Source organism: Anolis sagrei, chromosome 3, assembly GCF_037176765.1.
Source record: "Anolis sagrei isolate rAnoSag1 chromosome 3, rAnoSag1.mat, whole genome shotgun sequence".
In the NCBI taxonomy this organism is placed as follows: Eukaryota; Metazoa; Chordata; class Lepidosauria; order Squamata; family Dactyloidae; genus Anolis; species Anolis sagrei.
Window position 1 is genome coordinate 53,495,172 of NC_090023.1, and position 26,434 is coordinate 53,521,605.

General features: G+C 39.6%; 1 protein-coding gene across 2 annotated transcripts; it reads right to left on the reverse strand.

Moving 5' to 3' along the window:
• Window positions 1–1,211: 1,211 nt before the first annotated feature.
• Window positions 1,212–26,212, reverse strand: GJA5 (gap junction protein alpha 5). Of its 2 annotated transcripts, none has more exons than XM_060770554.2 (2): window positions 25,964–26,212; window positions 1,212–4,713 (listed from the first exon to the last, which is right to left on the reverse strand). In XM_060770554.2, the coding sequence occupies exon 2, from the start codon at window positions 4,686–4,688 to the stop codon at window positions 3,576–3,578; it is 1,113 nt and encodes a 370-aa protein (XP_060626537.2). In that variant the 5' UTR covers window positions 4,689–4,713; window positions 25,964–26,212; the 3' UTR covers window positions 1,212–3,575. The 2 variants fall into 2 exon arrangements, with proteins under 2 accessions (XP_060626537.2, XP_060626538.2); XM_060770555.2 differs by lacking the exon at window positions 25,964–26,212 and adding an exon at window positions 19,031–19,585.
• Window positions 26,213–26,434: the final 222 nt, after the last annotated feature.

Below are 26,434 nucleotides of genomic sequence, written 5' to 3' on the forward strand. Positions count from 1 at the left end.
GAAAATGAGAGAGTTTTGTTTTAACTTCATTTTTGATCTGTATCAGCAATAAGTAAAATAATGGTCCATTGCAGTTCAGTTGCCCACCTTCACTTTAAAGCACCTCACCTGCAATGTATCCACCAACATTTCACAAATAGAAACTAGGACGTATGTGGTTAAGCAACATTTGAATGTGACCAAGATGGAAAAAGTTAATAATGAGGAAAATACAAAAGTTAAGGTAGATTTCAGTAGTTTACTTAGCTTCATTCTACTGAGAAGGGCAAGATTCTGCCTCCTCCTTTCCTCTTCACTCTCCTAATTTGAGTCCAAACTCCTTTTGCACTTTGAACTCAGTTTACAGCAATACAGCTAGACAAAGGAAGAACATGAGTGGAAAGGAGAAAAAAAGTTTTAATCTATATTAAAGTGGAGGGTTTTTTTAATTTTGTTTCCTCCAATGCTCAGCCTGATATTCGTCTCACTTTCGATGGAAACACAGCAGTCCCCATATTGACACCTGGCAACTTTTTCCAACTTTTCCGATTTGGCATGGGTAGTTGTGATTAATCCTTTGTTGTTCCACTGCTTTTAAAATGTTGTAACTCTTTTCCCTCTTCTTCTCCAATCTTCCTTGTCCTCAGTTTGCTTCAGTTGCTGCAAGTTGAGTTCAGCATGCATGAAGTTTGCAGTCAAATAACCAGCCCTGACAAGAGGAGAGGAACTTTTCCTTTCCCTAAAGACTCTGGAAAAAAACAAACTGTTGTGGCCTATTATAACGTGTCTATTCCTTATTCATAACTTTTACCACCTTGGCCACATGTTAATGTTGCTTCTCTAAAAGTTTCCTAGGTTTTCATGAGTAAAACATTGGAGAGTTTGCAATATTGTTGGGCATGCTATTACTTGTAAGCTTAGGAGTGCAAAATGTGCTTAAGATGCATGATGGGAAGAGAAAAAAAGTTGTGAGATCTGATCATGGAAAGATATGCCATACTCAGTTTATTTGCTTTTAAAATGGCAGATGGACACTTTGTTGTCTTTTCTGTCAAAAACTGACATGAAATTCCTTCTGGAATTTCCTTACAGGTAATATATACCCCCCCCCCCCCAATCATTCCAAAGGTCAATACCAAGGACTGGGGTTACTTCAGTATGTGTATCCTTCAATGTGGATTGACTTTCTTTGTCTTGGCAAAATTGGGAGCTGATATGCAATTGAGAGGCAATAATAGTTCAAACTTTTATTAGGACAACACAAAGCACAGTACATTATTTGAAACATCTTGAAAATAGAGCATGCATTTTCCCACTGGTGCCTGAATTATGGAAAATGTGCGGGCCATAAAGAAAGGAAACATGCAATGCAATGCATTCCTGTTTACCATAAACAATAAGGAGTGTTTTATTTTCCTTGCTCCTGAAAAGAAGTGGGGAGCGAGGAAAATAAAGGTAGCTCTTTAGAATATTAAAGGTCACCTGTTTCCTTTGTCTACACCACATATAACATTATATAAAACACATTTGAAAAGAGCAATGAGCACATTTCCATCTGGAGACTGGAACTTCCTAAAGCTGGAAGACCAAATAAATTTCCTCTTGTCTGTTCTGTGATTAATCCTCAACCTATCCCTGTGTCACATGAGTGGTTTGCGAGATAACTTCAGTGGTATTTGCCACCACTTAGGTCTCTAATCTGAACTGTGTGGTGGCAAAAAAGAAATAAAACATGAGCGTTAACAGGTTTCTGTGGGAAGAAGTGGCAGTCAACATGCCTGGTGTGCTATCACAAGATAATATTCACATACTGAAAGTTCATGTGAGGGCAAAACTGAGCTGAATTTGCCAGGCATGGAACCCTTTAGAAATAGGTATTGTATTTTAGGCCTTTGGTTTCCTGCAGTTAGAAAAAAGCATATCAGGTACCGGCATCCATGAGGTATGATACCTGAAGAGAAGAAGTTTTAACTTCAATACCACTCCACAGAATTAGGAAAACCATGATAGCATAGCAGTTAAGTAATCACAGAAAGATTGAGGTTGTTATACTGGACCTCAGCTAACTAAAGAGTTGCTTGGGCAAGGACCTTATCTCCTAAATAATTCTCCTGTGATTTGGTTGGCTCTACCCCTCTGGATGCGCCTCAAGTTACCAATCTATTCTGGTTTTTGATACCTCTGTTTCTGTAGGTTTTCCTCTCAATTTCTTGCTTAGCTAACCAGCTAAGCCCAGAGAGTATTCAGTCTCTGTAGAACCGAGTAGAGGATGGTCCTCCAAAACTACCACCTTTTTTTGTTCCAAATTGTTAGGTTTTTTTTATATCCAACATTGCCAACATGCAAGTTAAGAATTGGTTAAAGAATACAACATGTATACAAACTAACTGTGCTTTCATACACAACCTTGTTCATGCTTCTCCTGAGAATATTACCAGAAATTCTGGCCAGTATCCCATAGTTCTGTTCCATTGGTATGGACGAAGTTGCACTTGTGGATACCTGGTTGTGAACAGTGTGCAAGGGACCAACTCCATGCAGTTTTCAGTTGCATGATTGGTTAGTACACTCAACTGTCTAACTTATTGTAAACATGAACCACAAGAACAAATTTGCTAATACGTAGTACTTACAGAAATGGAAAAACCAATTGAAATCCAGTAACATGTTTTCATCTACTAATGTTACACTGGATTTAGACCATTGCTTCAACTGACTGAATATGTTGTTTGAAACCTTTCTAATTAAAATACTTTCAGTTGTCATCTTATTGAGCCAGTGTTTCACTAGTACTATAAAATTATTCAGAATTTTAAAGTAGTTACAGACAGATAGACAAATATATTTCAAAAATTCAAGTAAAAATCATTGCACATGTACTTGGAATAAGTATGACATGCTTGTATGTGGTAGTATGTAGGATCCAACAAAGAGATGAGGAGAAGGCAAGGCAAGTTGAGTTTGTTGTTATAGGAAGGAGAAAGGTGTCCCCTGGGGTTCTTAAAAAAGATGAAAAAAATTCCAAAAGAAGAGTAGCCAAAGTACATCCTGTTAACATCACACCAGAAAGTTAAATGAGAACCAGCCTCATTGCTAAAGTATCAGTGACACCTCCCTATTAAGCAACAAAGAGTTATGGTTTGTAAAGTTGTCATTGAGAATTTCTCAAGAATCCCAGTTTGAACCAGTACCAATTGAAAGCACTGTAAAAGTTCAAAAATTAATGGGAATTTCAGTTGATGAAAGTTTGGGATTATAGGCTTGCCCGCTCTGTCATAAAACTACAAACCCCAAGGTCCTTTGGAGAAATCATAATATCAGTTTAAATATGCAGTGTTGCGATGTGTATCAGACTGCCATACATTAGCTGAATTAATATTGAAATTGATTGGTCTTCTCTCTGAACAATATTGAACTCACAGCATGACACAAGCTTTAAAATAAGCTTTTCATAGTATTCTTAGTATTTCAGGATAGTAATACCATTCCCTTAAAAATGAGTTAGAGTAGATGGCTGAATGGAGCTCAGATTGGCAAAAGATCAAAAGCTCAACTGCAGGTATTTGGCATCTTCTCTTGCTCCCATTAAAAGCAGTTCACACAGACAGGTCATCGGATCTAGCCTTACTGCTGGCGTGGCTGGTTTTACTAAGCCTGCGTTTGTCAGGCAGGTAGCCATTTGAGAGCAAGCCGGGTGCAGAATTATTCCTGGCCTCAGGGTTCTGTGTGTAGTTCACTTGGATAAATGGGACTTCCCCAATGATATCATCTTGGCTGTGAACCCTCTCTGTTGCAAAATTGGCTGTGTTCTGCTGGGAAGCCATTTTGTTGCTGAACGGGCTGATATACTTTCCACCAGGGTTGGCCAAACACTGGTTAAAATCTGGAGGAGGGGTGCAGCTCTGTGCCGGTTTTTTCCCTTGGATCTCTGCCTCCAGTACCCCAGTATTTGATCTAGGGCTGTTCTTGGAAGAGCGGGAGAACCTCTGCTTGACCTTTTTCCATGCCAAATGATACAGTTCGGCCAGGCTTAAGAAAAGAGAGAGTGCTGCCACGGCAAGCATGAAAACAATAAAGATGTTCTTCTCTGTCGGCCGAGAAACATAGCAGTTGACTGGGTGAGGGCATGGTTGCCGATTACATACATAGAGGGTTTCAAGGAAGATTCCATACAGCATGTACTGCCCCACGATGAAGGCTACTTCCATACCAGTACGGATTAAGATGCTACAGACATAGGTGTTCAGCAAAGTGCCTTGCAGAATGATTCTCCCATTTGAATCATCCCAGCAGGACAGCTCGCCCTTCTCTGGCGGTGGATACTCCTGTTGATGGAAAACATCACCCTTGCTCTGGATTGCCTTTGAACCTTCCTTGGCTTCCTTAAGTTTCCTCTTCTCCTCCATGCGCACTGTGTGCATCGCATGTCCCATGTACAGCAGGGAAGGGGTGGAGACAAAGATAATCTGAAGGACCCAATACCTGACGTGGGAGATGGGGAAAGCTTTGTCATAGCAGACATTCTCACAACCAGGCTGCCGGCTGTCGCACATGAAGTCCGACTGTTCGTCACCCCAGGAGGACTCCGCAGCTGTGCCCAGGACAAGCATCCGGAAGATGAAGAGCACAGTCAGCCAGACTTTCCCCACCACAGTAGAATGCTTATGGACTTCCTCCAGGAATTCTCCTAAAAAGCTCCAATCACCCATTTTTACTCAATTGGGAAAGTGGAGTCTGGAAAAAAGAGAAAGAGAGAGTTATGAAAAAGACATACCATATATACTCGAGTATAAGCTGACCTGAATATAGGCACCTAATTTTACCATATTGACTTGAGGATAACCCGAGGGTGGGAAATGCAGCAGCTACTGGTAAATTTCAAAATAAAAATAGATACCAATAAAATTATATTAATTGATGCACCAGTAGGTTGAATGTTTTTGAATATTTACATACAACTATAATTTAAGACAAGACTGCCAAACTCTGATGGAGCCATTATTCTAACCTTCTTCAATGTAAATGTGCTTATGGCGGCCAGAAAAAGTTAAATAGCCTCTGTGTATGTCTGTATGTGTTGTATGTTAAAATTGGCATTGAATGTTTGCCATATATGTGTACACTGTAATCCACCCTGAGTCCCCCACGGGGTGAGAAGGGCAGAATATAAAAGCTGTAAATAAATAAATAAATAAATAAAGTATCCTTTCAATAATAACAGAGTGAAATCATCATCATCATCATCATAATTATAAACTTAATTTATATCCCACCCTTCTCTATGACTCAGAGCAGCATTACAAATTAGGCAGCAATTCGATGCCAAATAATAAATGTAATAATAACAAAAATGAGGGCCCCCCTGGTGGCTCAGTGGGTTAAACCGCTGAGATGCTGAACTTGCTGACCAAAAGGTTGGCAGTTCAAATCTGGAGTGTGAGGTAAGCTCCTGATGTTAGCCCCAGCTTCTGCCAACCTAGCAGTTTGAAAACATGCAAATGTGAGTAGATCAATAGGTACCGCTTTTGTGGGAAGGTAACAGCGCTCCATGCAAGTCATGCTGGCCACATGACCTAGGAGGTATCTATGGACAATGCCGGCTTTTTGGCTTAGGAATGGAGATGAGCCCCACCTCCCAGAGTCGGACACAACTAGACTTAATGTCAGGGGAAACCTTTACCTTTTTAAAATAACAATAATGATAGAGTAAAATAATAGAAATGTAATAATAGCAGTAATAATAAAGTAAAATGATAAATGTAACAACAACAACAACAACAACAACAACATCAACAACAGAGTAAAATGATAAATAACTTTGACTTGAGTATAAGCCAAAGGAGGCTTTTTCAGCTTAAAGAAAGGGCTGAAAAACTTGGCTTATACTCGAGTATGTGGGTTTTAATTGTAATTGTTATTTTTTGGAATCTGTTTGTTTGTTGGGCATTGAATTGTGAAGCCGCCCTGAGTCCCCTTTGGGGTGAAAAGGACAGGGTAAAGCATGGGAAATAAATAAATATTGGGTAATTTATTTAAACTTCTCAAGCTATCTGATGTGGAGAGTGGCATTCTTAGCTTAATCAAGCCTTGGTATCATAATTATCCATATTGTTATCATACTTACAAAATTTCCTTGAAACTGTCTTTGGATTGGCAGCCAGTGGCCAATGAACTGGCACTGGTCTGCAGGTCACCACATTGAATGGAACTGGTCTAAACAACTGTATTTCACTTGCAAATGTGAAGGACACTAAGAAAACTTCAAAGATGTTACAAAGTGTGTTGTACTTTGCCATTCTGTTGCTCTGCTCCAGCATGGCAAATTAGGATGGCCAAGGTGAAGTAGAGAGTAGGGAAGTACACCCTTTGGTCACTCATCTGTTCATGTTCTTGCCATGGATTAATTAGTTTATATTTAAGACATTTCTTCTAAGACCCATTGACTGTAAAAGCAGATCTTATGTATTCAATTGTGCAGATCTCAAGACCTCAGTAGCTGCTCTTGGGACCACTCAACATGCCTAAATCCTTGTTAGGCATTGTTTAAATGGATGGATAGCTAATCTACCATGAATTAAATGTGCTTTGACCTCATTTAGTCTAACCTAGCTAGGCTAAAACTACTTTTTTCTTCTTCTAAATAGCCTAGTTGTATGTGAGCAGCAATGGCACAGGACACAATGGTGAGTGAATGAAAGAAATTCAGGGGAAAGTGGGAGGCTTCACATCTGGATGTTCACATCAAGTGCTTGTGGCACTCTTCTTTTTGACTGGCCAGCTGAAAAATCCCATTGCTGTTTTCTTTTAGGAGGAAGGTTTTCCCTTTCTCTTTTTTCATGCAGAGTTGTAATTTCCTTTTACTTGTGAAATAGTACGGATTGAATGAGAGGGAGCCATCATGTGCCATTACTCTTAGCTGCAGACAAAGCAGTGATCCTGACAAGCAAACAATAGGGAAGGAGTTTAAAAGACCTCGCTGATGAGGTGGGCAGGCCATGCCACCCATGTACATTTCTGTCTCAGAGAATGATTCCCCTTCTACAGGCTTCATTCTTTGCCTTCAGAGAAATCAAAAATCCTTTACCATTCCCCCCCCCCACCACCACACTTTTTTTTCTTTTTTGACTTCAAGCACTAGCTAAAATTGGATCAGCGGTGATATAAATAGAAGACCTTGACAGCTACCACCATTTTGTATTCCATAAGAAAAGTGGCTGAAAGTTTACTTATTGGTATGGTTTAAAATATATGGAATGTACAGTATATATTAAACATATTTTTATGCAAAGCCATTGTTTCTAATACACAGTTGCTCATGTAAAGTCTGGGTTCAGCCTGGGTTAAAACTGAGATTGGAAAATTAGATTTTTGTGGCTTGATATCAGTACCTTTTATCCTTTCCATATGGTGTGTACTAAAAATGAATCACTTAAAATAAGAAAATCATGAATTTCCCCCCAGGATTCCCCAGACCTGTGTCGTCATCATCATCATCATCATCATCATCTTTATATATACCCCACCACCGTCTCCCCAAAGGGGACTTGGAGTGACTAACATAGGACCAAGCCCAGAATTACAGTACAACAAATAAAATAAAATACAAACAACAAATAATAACATCAAAATAAAATACATAAATTAACAGAAAATGAAATAAACAGATGCAAAATAACATGATGAAGAAATAAAATAAAAGCATGGTGGGCAGGCCAAATGCAAAGAATAAAATTGATAAAATCCTGGATGAGATAAGTAAATGGAGAAGTATGTGTCTGTGGGGGAACTCAGAAGGGGCGAATAATGGGACTGGGCCTTTATTAAACACAAAGGAAAATAAAATAGTTCTGTGACCAATGTAACTCAAGCTGATATACAAACACTGAAAAAAACACGGTGTAAAGGAGAAGGAAATTGGACAAGGAAATTACTCAGTGGAATGTACAGATTCAGTTTACTAAGGACCTTATCACATGGAGGCGAAGAAGTGGGGAAAACCGTGGGGTAGTGTACCGTTTCGTCCCCTTACAGTGGTTTGCTGTGGGATCCCTTCCTTGCCATTTCTCCATTGTCCTTGGCTTCCTCCCTTCATCATCCCCAGCTTCTTCTATGAGGTTTCCGTGTCTCTGTGCTGCTGGCACACTGTCAGCACAGAGCCCCACCAGAAGTAGTCCTTTGTCATCTGATAGGCTCCAGTGGACTCCAAGCCAGGAGCATGCTGGCTGCACTGAAAAGTGCAAAGAAGATGCTTCTTGGCCTCCATGTGATGAAGTCATAACAATGCCCTTTTGATGTTATAAAAGTGAGATCTGTGTTTCCAGAGAAGCATCCCATGTTGATGGTGTGGTATCTAAAGCTCTGGTACCATGTTGTACAGGTGCTTAGTCACTGCAAACCTTATAATAAGGATCCAGGCAGCTGGCCCTGCCTATGTTGTGTTGAGTCTTAAAATCTTACCACTCGTTATATGTTTCTGATATTGGCTTTTAAAGTGTAATTTGAGAGGCTATACTCAAAGCCTTACAATAATAAAAAATAAAACATGCATTGAAAATGAATCCAGATAAGACAGAGCTGCTTGCCATTAAGGGTCCAAATCTAGCCTTGTAGGTGTCTCAACAAGTTCTGGATGGGGCTATATTCCCCCTGAAAGATTGTGCTCACAGCTTGGGAATGCGCCTGGATCCATCTCTTCAAATGTCAACTCAAGTAGATGTGACTGTTAGGGGTGCTTACTACTAGCTTCAGCTGATACGCCAGCTGCACCCCTTTCTAGAATCGGAGGGCCTAAAGATGGTGGCGGTGCATAGACTTTTGTAATGCATGTTACATTGGGCTGCCTCTATACCAAGTTCGAAAACTTCAGTTAGTTCAAAACACGGCAGCCAGACTAGCTGCAAGAACATCTAGGAAGCAAGCATATTTCACTTATACTAAAGTCACTTCACTAGCTGCCAATTAGCTTCTGGTAAAATATAGTGTTGGTTTTGACCTTTAAAGCCCTACATGGGTCCAAGTTACCTACAAGATCTCATATTCTCCCCCAATCCGCCCCTTAGCCCACTGAGCTCTTCTGAGTGGGTGGCTACTCCAACCAGACAGAACCTACTGGCAACCATCACTCAGGGGACCTTTTCATCAGCTGCCTCAGAACTATGGAATGACCTGCCAGAAAAGATCTGATAGCTAAATGAACTGTTGGAATTTAAAGCACATCTGAAGACCTATATTTTCCTGCAGGCCTACCCAGTCAGTTTTAACTATGAATTGTAAAATCCCATTCCATGTTTATTGTGTTTTAACTTTTGTATCATATATTTTAATATGTGTGTGTTTTAATATATGCTTTTGCAGATGTATTTTAACTATGTTTTAATATGTGCTTTTATCTGATTATGTTGCGCTCCACATCAAGTCAAAAAGTGAGGTGGGTAATAAATAAAATTATTATTATATTATTATCCATGCATTTATTGTTCACTCCCTTTCTCCCCTTGCTCTTTACTTCACATGGATTTCATGTGTTTCTGCAACATTACAAAGTATAGATTTTAAAGATCTAAAGCAGTATTTGTTTTCAATAAAATGGATTCTTTATTATATTTAGGAACAGGGTGGGGAAGGTTTCATAGAATCATAGAGTTGGAATAGACCTCGTGGGCCATCCAGTCCAACCCCCTGCCAAAAAGCAGGAAAATTGCATTCAAAGCACCCCCAACAGATGGCCATCCAGCCTCTGTTTAAAAGCCTCCAAAGACGGATCCGCCACCAGACTCCAGGGCAGAGAGTTCCACTTCTGAACATTTCTTACAGTTAGGAAATTCTTCCTAATGCTCAGGTGGAATCTGAACACTGAGGTTTGTTAACCTCAAAAACTTCTAACACATTTAATCTCACTGGAACTACTGGTCAAACCGTATGTAAAAAACATACGGTTTGACCTGAAGGTTAGTTTCCTCATCTTGAAAGATTAGCAAAAATTAAGAAGGGGTTTTGTGAAGATTAAGATGTAGTTTGGCAAAAATTCTAAAAGTAAACAGCCAGCAGAGTATTGTAAAAAAAACTTGTTGAATCTTTAGCAGTTTCTTGTTTACTTAATTACTTAATTCTGTAATTGTATTTGTGCTGAAATTCCAATGTAAGACAATTAATTACATTAGAACAAATTTAACTGCACGCTTCGTTAAAAAAATTCTAACTGATCATATATATGAATAGTCAGTTTTTCTCATGGTTCTAAGATAATTTCTGTTTCTAAATACATGCTAGCTTAGCTATATTTGGGGGGGGGGGGGGTAAGAAATGTCTAAGAATTTGAGCAATTAAAATTAGGAAATTAATGCTGAAGGAGGCAGGCCAGAAAAACAAGGAAGTTGGTCAGCTAAAAATGGGAGGAAGAGAGGAAGAGAAAGTGAAGTGGAAAACAAAAGGAAGCAAAAGCATGGAAAAGAAAAACAAAAAGAGGAGACAGATAGCAAGATAAAGAGACTCGGCCAAAAAAAGGGGGTAGAAAAAAAGTAGGAAAAAAGGTAGAAAAATAAAGACATGGAAGTGGAGAAAGTAGAGAATGAAACCTACAAATGAGGTCTGGCACTACAAATACATCCTAAATAGCCTAAAGGTCCCAGACCCCGTCTGATTTTGGAAGCTCAGCTATAGTTGGTACTTGGATGGAAAGCCACCAATGAACACTAGGTGCTGTAGGCTATATTTCAGAGGAATTAATTGCCAAAACCACTTCTGAGTATTCCTTGCATAAGAAAAGCCACACAAATCAAGAGAAACCTGAAAGCTCACACTACACATACAATTGTGCTGCTGCTATTCTCTTTAAGAAGATATTCACCACCTGCAGTTCAAAAGAAAGGACTTTCCTGAAGCACCAAGTGGTATCCCAAGATGCTAGCTTCCTCTTGTAGGGGAAAGTGTCTGCCTTAAGGGAGGGACAAGAGTTGCCATGGGTCACCACCTCCTAATGGTCATACTATTATGTAGTCCAAGTGCAGAAAAAGAACGACAAAGGTGTTGTTGTTCCCAGAACAAGCCAGATAAACAAAGTGGCTTGTTTTGCCCAATGGCAGTGATGTTTGCTGACAAGGAATGCATCGAGGTACAAGATACAACATATGGCAAACATACACTGGATGATGGATTGCACCTAGGAATTTCAAAAATAAATCTAAGCCTTATAGGTAACAGCAAAGTCTTTGAGTGTAGATCACAGCAAATTATGATTCACTCTAAAAGACATCAGAATGCAACATCTGATTATCCTGGTATTGTAGCAAGAGACCATTGTCAGGACCCAATATGAAGAAAAGGAATGGTTTCCCATTAGTAAGGGGGTCAGGTGGGCTCACATTTTATCTGTTGAAATCTACACAAATCATATATGGAAAGCAGTATTAGACTTCGATGAAGGAGGTGAGAAAATTGTAGGAAGGAACTTCAACAGTTTAAGCTATGCAGATGCCACCATGCTACTAGCAGGAAAAAAAGCAAAAACTTGAAGTATTTACTGAAAAAGTCAAAGGAGAAAGAGTAAAAGCAAGTTTACAATTGAACATTAGGAGCCTCCAGTGGTATAATGGGTTAAACACTTGTGCCGTCAGGACAGCTGACTGACAGGTTGGTGGTTTGAATCCAGGGAGCAGGGTGAACTCCTGTCTCAGCTTCAGCTCTTCATGCAGGGACATGAGCAGAGCCTCCCAAAGGATGGTAAAATATTAAACATCCAGGCGTCTCCTGGGCAACGTCCTTGCAAATGGCCAATTCGCTCACATCAGAAACAAATTTCAGTATCTCAAGTTACTGCTGACATGAACCCCCCCCCTCCCCAAACCAAACATTAAGAAAACAAAAATAATAACCAGGGATATATTTATATAAATTTCAAGCTAGAAAATGAAGACATTAAAATAGTCCAAAATTTTTCAGTCTTGGAGTCAAGAAATCAGAAAAAGACTTGGAAGGACAGTTATGAAGGAACTAGACAAGATATTTAAGTATGAAGATATATAATTGAATAATCAAGTTAGGATTGTTCATTCTATTGCATTTATCAGTTCTATTTATGGTTGTGAGTCATAGAATCATAGAATCTTTTTTGAAGAGACCTTGTGGGGCCATCCAGTCCAACCCCCTGCCAAGAAGCAGGAAAATCATATTCAAAGCATCCAGCCTCTGCTTAAAAGCCTCCAAAGAAGGATCTTCCACCACACTCCAGGGCAGAGAGTTCCACTGCTGAACAGCTCTCACAGTTAGGAAATTCTTCCTAATGTTCAGGTGGAATCTCCTTTCCTCTAGTTTGAAACCATTGTTCCATGTCCTAGGACCCTTCCACACAGCCATATAAACCAGAATATCAAGGTAGAAAATCCCACAATATTTGCTTTGAATGGGTTTATCTGAGTCCACACTGCCATATATTCCAGTTCAAAGCAGATAATGTGAGAATTTCTTCAGGTGTGTGGAAGGGGCCCTAGTCTCCAGGGCAGCAGAAAATAAGCTTGTTCCCTCCTGGAAAAAAGCTCTTTTTGAATTGCTACAAAGACAAATGAATGGATCTAGGAGCAAATAAAGTCTGAACTCTCACTAGAAATGACAATTAATAAACTGACATTTTCATACTTTAGATGTATCATGAGACAATTTGACTCACTGGAAAAGATGATAATGTTGCAAAAAGTGGAAAGTGGAATAGTAAAACTGCATTACAACTGAGCAGGGCAGTTGATGTCTGAGGATCTTGGAGGCATCTCATTCGTATGGTTGCCAATGTCGACTTCAAACCAACTAACAGCAACAGTTGCTCACAGCTTTTTATGCAAATACAAATTAATAGAGAACATATTTTCCTGTTTGGGAAATTAAGAAATTTGCCAAAGACTCTTTGCAGATTACATTTGCTTTGGGTTATGGAATAAGGAATATTTATGCTGGCTTACTTGTTTCTCGTTGAATGGTGGCTACAGAATCCCGTAGATGGTAGGCAATCTAATCCTCCAAACCCCAGTAGTCAAGCTAAAGATTTGCACACAGCCCTTTCCTCTTGCTCAGAGCTGCACCCCCAAAATAGAGAATGCACACCATTGTGTTCTGCCTAAAGATGTCACATTAAAATTGGAGACTCAGGGCTAACCCCTAGAATCTGGCAACCCTATACAACCAGCATTCTGGGAGTCATACTCTCAAAACATAACTTCTGCTTAAATTCCCACTTCCATATTTATGGATGCTATCAAATGAACTGAGAAACCAGCTGACAAACTGTATCCAAAGGATAATGTTAAGAGGCAGATAATGACCTTAGGTGTGAGTATATAAGCTTCCAGCCCAGATTGGTGTTGAGCTTAGTTTTACTTAGTATCTTTATCAGTAACTTCAAAGCAGAGTTAACTGGCATGTAACTCTTGTGGCCTGTACTAAATTTGGAGGTGTTGGATACACTCTTGAGGACAGTCAAATAATACAGATGAATCTAGAGAGATTAGAAAATGTGAGCATAGGTTTTTTGTGAAGTGGAAACAGGACTATAGCTTAGTTTTCTGAAATTAAAGGGGGATCGTGCATTTTAGAACCAATACATTTCAAGGAGGTGAGTAGGAACTACAGGCAGCAAACCAGAGAGAACCTGGCAGCCAAAATACAGTGTAATATTGCCTTCAGTGTAATATTGCATTTCTTGGCAAGGTAGGAGACAATTGAGGAATTTATATGCATGTTAAAGACTGTATCCCTTTTCAGATGTTAAACCTAATCAGGATGCATGCATTCTTGTTAGAAGAAGGTTGCACATATGTGGCCCTACTCCTTATGTTCACTGGCCCCACATTCTCAAGACTGTCTTTGCTTACTTCAGATAAAGGGCTCTACATCTAAGTTACTACAGATCAGGGATTCTAACAATGTGTTTTAGATAGAAACTAGAAAATATGACTACTCTTGCTAAATAAATGGGGATTTTAAAAAATCCTCAAAGACTAACAAGTTCTATTTGGCATAAGTGGTTTTTTGAGCTGGAGTCTACTAAAGCTTATGTCAAATGAAACATTTTAACCTTTAAGGCAGTGTTTCTCAACCTGGGGGACAGGACCCCTGGAGGGGTTGCTAGTGGAGTTTCAGAGGGGTTGCCAAAGACCATCAGAAAGCACATATTTCTGATGGTCTTAGGAATCCCTTTGGCAGAGAAGACTGATCAGGCAAATATGAAATTATGTAACGACTGACAATGCAATTGGATAATGATTTTAGTAAGGAGACACCGAGGATTATGTTTTTATAAGTTGTATGGTTTTTATATCGTATGCTAAATGTTTTGTTTTTATAATTGTTTTTAATTGTATTTTATAACTGTTAAGGCATCAAATTGTTGCCTGTTGTGAACTGCCTTGAGTCGCCGTCTGACTGAGAAAGGCGGTATACAAATGTGGTAAATAAATAAATAAGATCTCTCTGCCTGTCCTGGGGTTTTTGTGTGGGAAGTTTGGCCCAATTCTATCATTGGTGGGGTTCAGAATGCTCTTTGATAATAGGTGAACTATAAATCCCAGAAACGACAACTCCCAAATGTCAAGGTCTATTTCTCCCAAACTCCACCAGTGTTCACATTTGGGCATATTGAGTATTCATACCAAGTTTGGTCCAGATCCATATTTTTTTTGAGTTTGCAGTACTCTGTGGATGTTGGTGAACTACAATTCCAAAACTCAAAGTCAATGCCCATGAGACACTTCCAGTATTTTCCATTGGTGATAGGAATTCTGTGTGCCAAGTTTGGTGCTCTTTGATTGTAGGTGAGCTATAAATCTCAGCAACTAAAATCCCAGATGACAAAATCTACCTCCCCCAACCCCACCAGTATTCAAATTTGGGTGTATCAGGTATTTATGCCAAATTTGGTCCAGTGAATGAAAATGCATCCTGCATATTAGATATTTACATTACAATTCATAACAGTAGCCAACTTACAGTTATGAAGTAGCAACAAAAATAATATTATGGTTGGGGGTCACCACACCATGAGGAACTGTATTAAGGGGTCGTAGCATTAGGAAGGTTGAGAACCACTGCTTGAAGGTAACAAAAGACTTTGCTCTTTTTGCTGCAGTAGACTAACATGGTTACTCCCCTCTTCAAAATAATGTAGTCATTATTTTCATTTATTGGACTTGTATCTCTCTTTTCTCCCAGATTCATACCCCACTTTTCTTTTTAAACTGACAAATTATTGCAGACCACTAAGGTAAGGAACCAATGATCTACCAAAGTAGTTATTATTGATTTACCTCTGGCCCACTTCTGGTCTATTAGACAATGAGCTTTATCCAGCATTCATCTAGAGAAATATAGGATTTTTTAAATGGCAGCAGAAGGCTATATTTTCTAGCGTACTGGTGTCCCCTACCAATTAATAACAAAGGAATTTTTATCCAATTGTGGGCTTTCAAATTTAGATATTTTTTTCATATGAAGGAGATTCAGGTTTGTGAGGGAAAGTTACATAAGTTTTCCTCTTTCTTTTTTGTACCTGCTGGCTCTCTCACCCTTCTTGGGAATATCTTTCCTCTCATTGCTTTACCTATGGCATCCAAGCAGGCCACAATTCTCCCTTGAGGACAATAACAAGACAAAGGAAAAAAGAAAAGCGAAGAGAGAGATTGTGTGTGTGTGTGTGTGTGTGTTAAATGTACCTACAGGCCAAAGAGAAAGGAACTGGAGGAGAAACAACTGCGTATTCTGGTATGCTTCAAATTCCTTCGAACACAGTACTGACATTCCCAAGGGCAATGCGCAAAGATAGAATAAACTACAAGTGGTAAAAATAATGTGATACTTGTTGCAGTAAGAATACTTTGCATAGTTCCCCAGTGACCATGGCTTTTGCCATTTTTGAATTCCTAAATGCTTAGGAATTCTGCCAGCCTAGCAAAATCCAGAGAAGTGAAGGTAGGTAAGATTGCTCAGTTTTGGCTTCTATTGACTTTCTATGAAGTGCAGCTAAAATGCATCTCTAGCCTGGCTGACAGCTTTTTCTTTACTTCTGACCGTTATTTAACATCTCTGAGGGAGAAATGGAGGAGAGGTAGCAATTGTTTAGCTTCCAATGCAATTCAAGATGTTTGTGCATTAAGCAAATGATGATCTGATTCATCTCGTGCAACGCTTGCGATGGTGTCATGGGTACAGAACCAGAAAGACCTGAGTTCAGTTTTTCGCTCTGCCTTGAGGTGACCATATCTTAGTGTAATCTACTCACACAAACGTTCCTGAAAGACTAAATATACCACCATGACCTCCTGGGTGTGGTACATGGTTATAATTAATGTTTCAGGTCAATTTTAATGGACTGTTTAAATTAGCTTCAGGTATTAAGCTTCTCTTGAGTATTAAGGCCCAAAGAAACAATGCCTAGAATCATGCAATTGATTTTTATGCTTTGACAATGATTTCCTTTCAGCTTGGTCCAAAAGCTGTGTTAATGATGTCAGCATTTATCTTCCCTGACCTCCCTATTTATCAGCAGTTCATGGGTACTGAATAATATAATAGTCTCTCACTTATCCAACCTTTGCTCATCCAACGTTCTGTATTATCCAATGCACTCTGCCTCCCACCCGGATCCACAACTGTTTCACTACATTGTGATGTTTTGATGCTAAATTCATAAATCCAGTAATTACTAAATAATGTCACCATGTATTGAATTGCTTTTTCTGTCGATTTGTTGTAAAACATGTTTTGGTGCTTAATTTGTAAAATCATAACATAATTTGACGAATAGGCTTTTCCTTAATCCCTCCTTATTATCCAACATTTTTGCTTATCCAAGCTGGCCTGTTCATGTTGGATAAGTGAGACTCTACTGCACTTCCAATTGTGATTAAACAAATATCAGCACTTGTAAAACACTTGACAGTCCTTCATATGTTCTAAAACTTGACAGATGAAAACTGAGATATGTGTAGTTCAGCAACATCAGAGTATGGTCACGAAGCAGAAGTGATCACTGAGGAAAAACAGACAAACTGGGTGATGCAGCAGCAGTTTACTTTCCCCTGATTCTACTGGGAAGGGCAGGATTCTGGCTTTTCACCAATTAACTGAGTCCAAACTAGTTTTACACATTGAAGCCAATTTGCAGCAGTTGAAATAAGCCAAAACCGAAGGGGGGGGGGGGGCACTAGCAGAGGAGACACTGAAAAGATATGACAGGATTAATGAGGACTGTCTCCACCAAATCAGGACAGTTGGAGGGTATGCCTTATCTTACCGAGACCAGTGACTTGATTCCAATAACAGCTACTCTTGTTTGAATTCTGTGCACACTTTCTTTCAAGTTGCACTGTATAAAGTAAGGCTATTTTTAATATAAATAAACCCTTGAGCAGGACTGTGGATTCCTAGATGCTAGGAGTAGTCTTTAGTTTGCGATCAAAAGATAACTCTGGTTCGGACTTCCAAGTCCTAAGAGAATGTTAACAGCTTTTTCTAAGTTGAGAAGGGTATGGATGCAAACTTCAACATCACCACCAACAGCATAATATTCTCATCAGGAGAAGGCTATTTGATGGGATCATGCCACAGTAGTATATCCATATAATGACCAATGCAATTCTATACATTTTACTTGGCAGTGCAAAGAGGCGATAGTCCTGTACCCACTCACCTTGGTGTAAGTGGGTAATCCTGTACCCACTCACCTTGGTGTAAGTGCCATAACACTCAATTAAGTTACTCAAGTAGAAATCTGTAGGATAGTACTGACAGTGTCAGCCTTTTGCAAGACGGAAAAAACAAGTGTTCATGGTGCCCATGGTAGTGCAATAGGTTAAACCCTTGTGCCAGCAGGACTGCTGACAGAAAGGTCAGCGGTTTGAATCCGGGCAGTGGGGTGAGCTCCCATCTGTCAGCTCCCGCTTCTCATGCGGGGATATGAGAGAAGCCTCCCACAGGATGGTAGAACCTCTGGGCATCCCCTGGACAACATCCTTGCAGATGGCCAACTCTCTCACACCAGAAGCGACTTGCAATTTCTCAAGTCACTCCTGACATTAAAAAAAAATCCACAAATGAGTAAACATTGGGTTGTTGTGAGTTTTCCGGTCTGTATGGCCATGTTCCAGAAGCATTCTCTCCTGACGTTTCCCCTGCATCTATGGCAGGCATCCTCAGAGGTTATGAGGTCTCACCACCTCTGAGAATGCCTGCTATAGATGCAGGCAAAACATCAGGAGAAAATGCTTTTGAAACATGACCATACAGCCTGGAAAAGTAACAACAACCCAGGATTCCGGCCATGAAAACCTTTCTACAATACATTGAGTAAACATTGTTTAAAAACCACCAGCACAGAGTATCTCCAGCGGCTATCTGTTTGTGCAGTTATGTGTTATCAAAATTCTGTTTAAAAAGGTAACCAACACAAAAAATAGGCAGAACAAAAGAAACAAAAATGGGAATTACTGATTGAGATTTTTAAAAATGGATATGGCATAAAGATAAGGGCAGGAAATCCTTTCTTGCATTTGAAAAGCATTATCTATCAAGGAATAACCCTCCAAAGTATATAACAATGGACTCAAGAGCAAGAAAAATTGACTTTTTGAAGTCGGTCAGTATATGTCAAGTTTTGCCTTAAATTCATTCTCTGTTTCGGAAAGGATGGTTCCTTTTATAAACAGTTCCTATCTTTGGCTCCACTGCTTTTGATAGACATTGAAAATTTGGCTGAGGGGAAGCTCAGATTATTCCTCCAGATTGTTGATAGTTGTTAATGTTACTTTAAGTAAAATGAAAGCACACCAGTTATTTTGTTAAACTCCAGAAGTTTTCCTCTGTATCTTTAGTCATTATACTTTCAGCCTCTCTTTCCCATTCTACTTTTCTGTTTGTAATCATTATTCCTAAATGAACAAGGGAGATTGAAAATTGCATAGAGGAGATAAGGTTTTTTAATTCCCAGACATTGCAAAAACATAGTGTTATTTGTATTCCAGAGACATGGATATCGGAAATAGCTCATGATTTTCTAAATGGCATTTTTACTCACGTGAATCTCTTCTTTCTTGGAGTTGCTCCGGCGTGTTCGTAAGGAGCCTGAGCACTTTCTATTCTGTGCTTCTTTCTACCTTGTACTTCTTTTCATCTTCCATCTTTCTGCTTTTCTCTTCCCTCCTGTCCTTCACATACAGTGTGTCACACACTCTTTTCTCACCCCTGCCCTCATCACTTTTATTTTTATTTTTTTGGAAAAGTAGTCATTCTGGAGATTTCCCTCCTCCATTCTCAGCCTTTCTCCATGGTCTCTTTTTCCAACTTGTCCCTGCAGGCATGCTACTTTGCTAGTTTTTAGCACTGATCTTTTCAAGTGTCAGGAGACAAGCACTGTTCATCAAATCCACTTTCAACGAAAGAACGCTATCTAGCCTTCGCTGGATGTGTGAGGCTGGGATGCCCTTTGCTTAGCCAGTGCCCTCTGAGTTTTCTTCAGTCAAGAAGAGTAAGGGATGGTGGAGGATGGGTGGGGCAGAGGCAGGCTGTTCCTCACAACTTCTGGAAAACTCAACCAATCAAAGTTTAATTCTTGTGAGATATATATATCTTATTAACATGCGTAATGGTATTGGCAGCAGAAATGATATACATACATATGACCAATTGCATATATCAAGAACAGTAAAAACAACTGTTACACTATGTAACAGATGTTTTTGTTCCTGGGTTGTAAACGTAATTTCTTAATTGGGTTGTTGTAGGTTTTTCAGGCTGTATGGCCATGTTCTAGAAGCATTCTCTCCTGATGTTTCACCTGCAAGTATGGCAGGCATCCTCAGAGGCTGTGAGGTCTGTTGGAAATTAGGAAAATTGGGTTTATATATCGGTGGAAAGTCCAGGGTGGAAGAAAGAACTCTTACCTGTTGGAGCTAGGTGTGAATGTTTCATTTTTAATTGGTTCTATCATAAAAACATAGAAAAGGTTTATTAAACTGTAAAAACTTTGTATTTATTTATTGTTTCAGAAGCAAACTGAGGGTACAGTTAAAATGTATTTACAATACAAAGTTAAAAACTTGGCATTATGCTAAATTTCCTGGCCACCAGGACTGCCTCTGGTGTCACTGTGAGAAGGTCCTCCATTGTGCGTGTGACAGGGCTCAGACTGCATTGTAGTAGGTGATCTGTGGTTTGCTCTCCTCCACACTTATATGTCATGGACTCCATTTTGTAGCCACATTTCTTATGTTTAGCTCTGCATCTTGTAATGCCAGAGCACAGTCTGTTCAGCGCCTTTCAAGTCACTCAGTCTTCTGGGTACCCAGGAGGGAGTTTCTCATCTGGCCTCAGCCACTGGTTGAGGTTCTGGGTTTTAGCATGCTACTTTTGGATCCTGGCTTACTGAACTTTTCCTGTAAGTATATCTGTCAATCTTAGGAAGCTGTTTCTTGATTCAAGGTGTTGGCTTGCTGGCTGATAGAGGATGGGCCAGAGATGTCAATGCCACTGGCACTACAGCACACCGAAATACCTTGGAGTTACTCTGGACTGTGCTCTGAAATTGGATCAGCTCCCTCCCTCCTGACCTTTAGAAAGAAATTAAACATGTGGCTGTGGGACCAAGACTTTGAACAATAAATCAGTGCAATAAGTAGATTTGGAGTAAATGCAATTACATCTGGAATGGCTCCTGGACTCTGATTTTGGATTGTGTGGCTTTAATTATTGGTTTTAATGTTTAGTTGTTTTTTAACTTTTGATTTAATGTATATGTTTTTATTTGCATGTCTGTTCATTCGACATTGAATTGTTGTCTACTTGTAAGCCGCTCTGAGTCCCCTTCAAGATGAGAAGGGTGATGTATAAATATAGTATATATAAATAAATACTTTGGAATAGGGAATATAGGTTGGCCTCTAACCTTTTCGCTGACCACTACTCCCCAAAGCATATCTATCTCCAGCTCTCTTATTTTCCCATGAGGTTCTACTTACATGTTTACATATGTGGATGCTGTCATAGAGGATGAGGTCAGTTGGGAGTGGAAAATCTGAAGGTGGTGTGAGATATCTGTCAGTATTCAGAATCCTTTTAAGGCAGATCTATGTGATAAAAAGTGGCAAGAAGAGCTATGCATACTGTTCACATCAGCTCCAAAGCTGTGTGTATTACAGAATGCCTGCAAGGGCTTTACTACACTTGTGAGTAACAAATAGTTGTTCCTTTGTGGTAAGCCACAAAATAAACGTCTTGACTCAGAGAGGATGTCTCTTGCAAAAGCAAGATCTTCATATTGCATTTCAGACTCAAAGAAGAAAAGCGCATATATAATGTTACTTCAAGGGTCTTTTGGAATGCATGATGTGACATTCACCAGAGTGGTGCAGTAGTTTAAACCCTGAACTATGATTGCAGAAACTTGTGTTTGAATTGCCATTCAGGTATCATACCCACTGGGTAAACTTGGGCAAGCCACACCTTCTCAGTCTCAAAGAAAGGCAAGAAGCACCAGGGGTGCCATAAGTTTCTGAAGGGACACAGCAAGGATGTGAAGTTTCTGATTCAGGAAACAGGTACTTTCTATTTATAATGCAACGTGTGCCTTGCATGCACACTCAAGGAAAGTAAAACATAATGAGAAAAAACCTACTGTTAAAAAAGCAAGGTTGAAACAGATAATTAGTTGACTAATTAGGTGATGGGGAAAATGGTTTCAGAAAGAGATAAATTTGCTGCTCAAATTCTATTATGTCATGAATATAGATTTTTATGAAATGTCTATAAAATATTTCTCATACTTGTCTTCTAAAAATGTGTTATTCTGCTTTACTCAAACAAAAGGCTTCTGGAAAATCTGGTATAATAAATATAATTGGGTTATGCCTTCTGTTTTGTTCTGAGCAATAGCATATATCATCATTATCATCATCATCATCTTTAATTATTTATTAATCGCCCTCCATCCGAGATGCTCCAGGCGATTTACATAGCAGAAAGTATACAGGATAAAACACATACATACAAATATTAAAATTAACATGGGTCAAATGCTCTAGTAAAAAGCCAGGTCTTAAGTGCTAGGATAAAATGCCCTAAGTTACGCATGGCTCTCAAATAGGGAGGCAAGGAATTCCATAAGGCAGGGGCAGAAATAGAGAAGGCCCTGCGTCTGGTGCTTTCCAGGTGCACTTCCCTTGGACCCAGCATATAGAGCAAATCGCGTTGGGATGGTTGTGGCGACCTCCGCTGATGGTAGAAGGAGAGACAGTCTCTAAGATACAATGGACCCTGGCCATATAAAGTTTTAAAGGTCAGGACCAGCATCTTATACAAACCACGATACTCAATTGGGAGCCAGTGTAGATGCTGCAGCACTGGTGTTATATGGCATTTCATGCGGGTTTTTGTGAGTAACCTGGCTGCAGCATTCTGGACAATACGGAGCTTTCGGGTCGTAGAAATAGGAAGGCCAACATACAAGGCATTGCAATAGTCCAGCCTAGATGTGACCGTGGCATGGATGACTGTTGCCAGAGCCTCATCTGACAAGTAAGGTGCCAGTTGCCTCACTTGTCGTAGATGTAAAAAGGCCTCTTTGCTGGCAGCAGCAACCTGAGCCTCCATCATCAGCTGCAAATCCAAAACGACACCAAGGCTCTTAATGGTAGTGGGCCACAGGGTTAGAGAGATTGCGGATTAAATGATCTAAAAAGGGCAGGAGATGACTGGAGATGATGCCCATTACCATCAATAAAGTCAGAAAGAAGTGATAAGCTAGGTGTCCATGGAAAAAATATTACAAGCATTTTGTATTATTTAATTCAAACTGTCATTTTGGAGTGTGACACAAAGCATAAGAAGGAGGGAGGGAGAGAAAGAAAAAGCCTTTTGGGGAGTGTCTCTCTAGTTTGCTGATGTTGAGGCTGTGGATTAACATGCCAGCTTTCATGCATATCACCAATATAAATTGTATTCCTTAAATAACCTCAAGTTAACCCATATCAATTACCTTCATTTAAAGGGCTTCAAGTCGCATGTGTTTATATTAATCATTAGATTTACACCTTGTCTTTCTTCCAAAAAGCTCAAAGCAACTTGGGTAGGTCTCTTCCCTCCCCACCCTCTGCATCTGACCCTTACAACCATTTTAGGATGTTAAAAACGCAGACAGGCCATGCAGCCTGTTTAAAAGATGAGCCACCTCTCGGCGGGCTCTTCCACACAGCCCTATATCCCAGAATATCAAGGCAGAAAATCACACAATATATGCTTTGAACTGGGTTATCCGAGTCCATACTCAGATAATATGGGATTTTCTGCCTTGATATTATGGGATATAGGGCTGTGTGGAAAGGTCTTGAGAAGCTTCCAAGAGGGACAAGTAATCTTTTCCCTCAGAAAAAAAAGATTTGTTGTGGGGACTGAGTGATGAAGATATAAAAATGGCTTTGGGACCTAATGTGGTCCAGGGCTGCACTTGGGCCCTCCTTGCTTTAGCCACTTCACCATGTTGGCTCTCTTGTCATCTGCTTGTTGGTCCCTGAGATGTGAATAGACAGCCAACACATAGCAGAGTCCCAGCGTTGAAAAGTCTTATTTCTAAATAAAGATATATATGATTGTGCTGTTAGATTGAACTCCTATATACACTCAGGCAGGAATGCATCTCACTGACCTTGGGGCAGAATTAATGCAGTTGGACACCCTCTTTAAATGATATGGTTCAATGCTATGGAATCATGGGAGCTGTAGATTGACAAAAGTCTTTAGGGTTCTCTGCCAAAGAGAGATAGTGCCTAACTAAACTGCAAATCCCAGGATTTCATTGCACGTTGCCATGGCAATTAAAGTGGTGTCAAATGGCATTAATTCTACAGTGTAGATATACCCAAGTGGGGCTTACATCTCAGCAAAAATGCAGATAATTATCTTGTTATGCAAGATGTAAAATCTTAATTTCAGGACTGAAATGTAACATCTCCTTTGTAAGTAGGGGGTGTGTGGTACTTGTTTTAATGCATTAATGTGGCTAACAGAAATTATAACTAACTGAATTTCAATCCACATATGCTATCTGCTCTTGCATGATGCTGCATCAGTTATTGTTAAATGTGGGTGGCTACATTTCAGACAGTGTCTAGTGATAACTGTTTCTCCATGTCAGCCATCAGTTCTTGTAAAATATTACTATTGTGTACTTTGTTCCATTATGTATTTGTGCAGAAAGTTCATAGAGCTTCTGAATTTTCTTTTAATCCTCTAATTATCCAAAACATGGAATTCCGAGGGAGCTGAATTAAACATTTCTTTTTATAATTTACTTTCTGTTGTAAATTTTCAAAATTTTAGGTTCATCAGTATTGTCTTTGTGGTAGTTTGAATATACATACTTTACTTGTTCTTCCCTCCCATACCAGCAGAATACAGATAATCAATTCATTGAGAGACAAAAGAGGTAACGGTAATTTGCATTATAAGCAAGAAACAAGGCTTGTTCATAGTACAGTGTCAGCACCACATGCCAAATGCAAATTGATTTGTAAATACTGATGTGTGAATTTTCTAATACCTATTGCAGTGTTTCTTGACCTGGGGATGAGGACCACTGGGGGGATCATGAGGGAGTGTCAGAGGGGTCGCCAAAGACCATCAGAAAACACAGTTTTTTATGTTGGTTGTGTGGGTTCTGTGTGGGAAGTTTGGCCCAATTCTATCGTTGGTGTGGTTCAGAATCCTCTTTGATTGTAGGTGAACTATAAATCCCAGCAACTATAACTCCCAAATGTCAAACTCTATTTCCCCCAAACTCCACCATTGTTCACATTTGGGTATATTGAGTATTCAGTTTGGTCCAGATCCATCATTGTTTGAGTCCACAGTGCTCTCTGGATGTAGGTGAACTACAACTCCAAAACTCAAGGTCAATGCCCACCAAACCCTTTCCAGTATTTTCTGTTAGTCATGGGAGTTCTGTGTACCAAGTTCGGTTCAATTCCATCATTGGTGGAGTTCAGAATGCTCTTTCATTGTAGGTTAACTATATGACAAAATCAATCCCCTCCCCAACCAAACCCCACCAGTATTCAAAATTGGACATATAGGGTATTTGTGCCAAATATTGTCCAGTAAAGAAAAATACATGCTGCATACAAGATATACACATTATGATTCATAACAGTAGCAAAATTACAGTTATGAAGTAGCAGCGCAAATAATTTTATGGTTGGGGGTCACCACAACATGAGGAACTGTCTTAACGAGTATGAGGCACGAGGAAGGTTGAGAACCACTGACCTATTGCAAAGCACTTAACTGTTTACAGTTGTCACTCTTTATCTCACTCTTTATCTCTGCTACATTTCCCTGTTAGTGGGATATATATATATATATATATATATATATATAGAGAGAGAGAGAGAGAGAGAGAGAGAGATGCTACTTCATAACTCTCTCTCTCTCTCTCTCTCTCTCTCTCTCTCTCTCTCTCTCTCTGTGTATGTATAGTTGAAATTGCCATGGAATTCTTTTTACCTTATCATTTTTCACAAACATTCACTCCATTAAATGTGCAGTTCTATGCACCACTTCAATGTAAGCTCCACTACTAAACAGTATGCAAAGGGATTTTGTAGCAGCTCTGAGAAAGAGGTTGCTAGTTGCTAGCACAAGTTTTCATAAACTTAGTCTACTTCCATTTATTTAATCTACACAAGCTCATACTAACGATTTCAGATGATCTCCATGCTTCCCATTATCTTGAAGCAGAAAAAACAGCTTGGGATAATCCCTGAATCTTGCTGGCTGATTCTCGAGATGATCCAGCCTGCATGTTTGTAAAGCACAGATATAATGCCCCACGCTTTTGACTTGTTCTCTGAATCATTTTTTTAGTACACAGAAGAATAAGCATAAAATCAAACTGGTGAAAAATGAGTTGTTAACAATTATTTCAATTTTGAGTCAGATATTAGGACCAGAAGGAACATACCTTCTCTGCTTGTATCCAACAGGGATATTTCGCTGATGGAGGGCCTTTCACTACTTTGAATGGATGTTAGGGGAATCCACGTCTTCGTGCCTGGGATGGCTTGAGGTTCCCCCGCCAACCTGAAAGAAGCAGGCTGTAGGGACTTCCAGGTTCTGAGTGCTGTATGACATGCCACAGCAGCTGTCAGACTCCTATACAGCCATCGCCAGGGATTGGGATATAAATGTGGTCCCAAGAAGGCTTTATTATAAGCAGAGCCTTGGCTTTCACTGAGCATTTCCTCCAATCCCAGCCTCTCTATTTTTAATGGAGGAATTTGAGGCTATCGCAAAGGAAGTCAAATTGTTTTAGGAAAACAATAGCAAAGTAACTAAAGGTTTATGAGTTTCCTCCCTTGGGCACTGGAATGGAGTTGTCAATTGGACTAAAAGTGATGGATGGACTCACACATTCAATCGTTTCTTATGCATT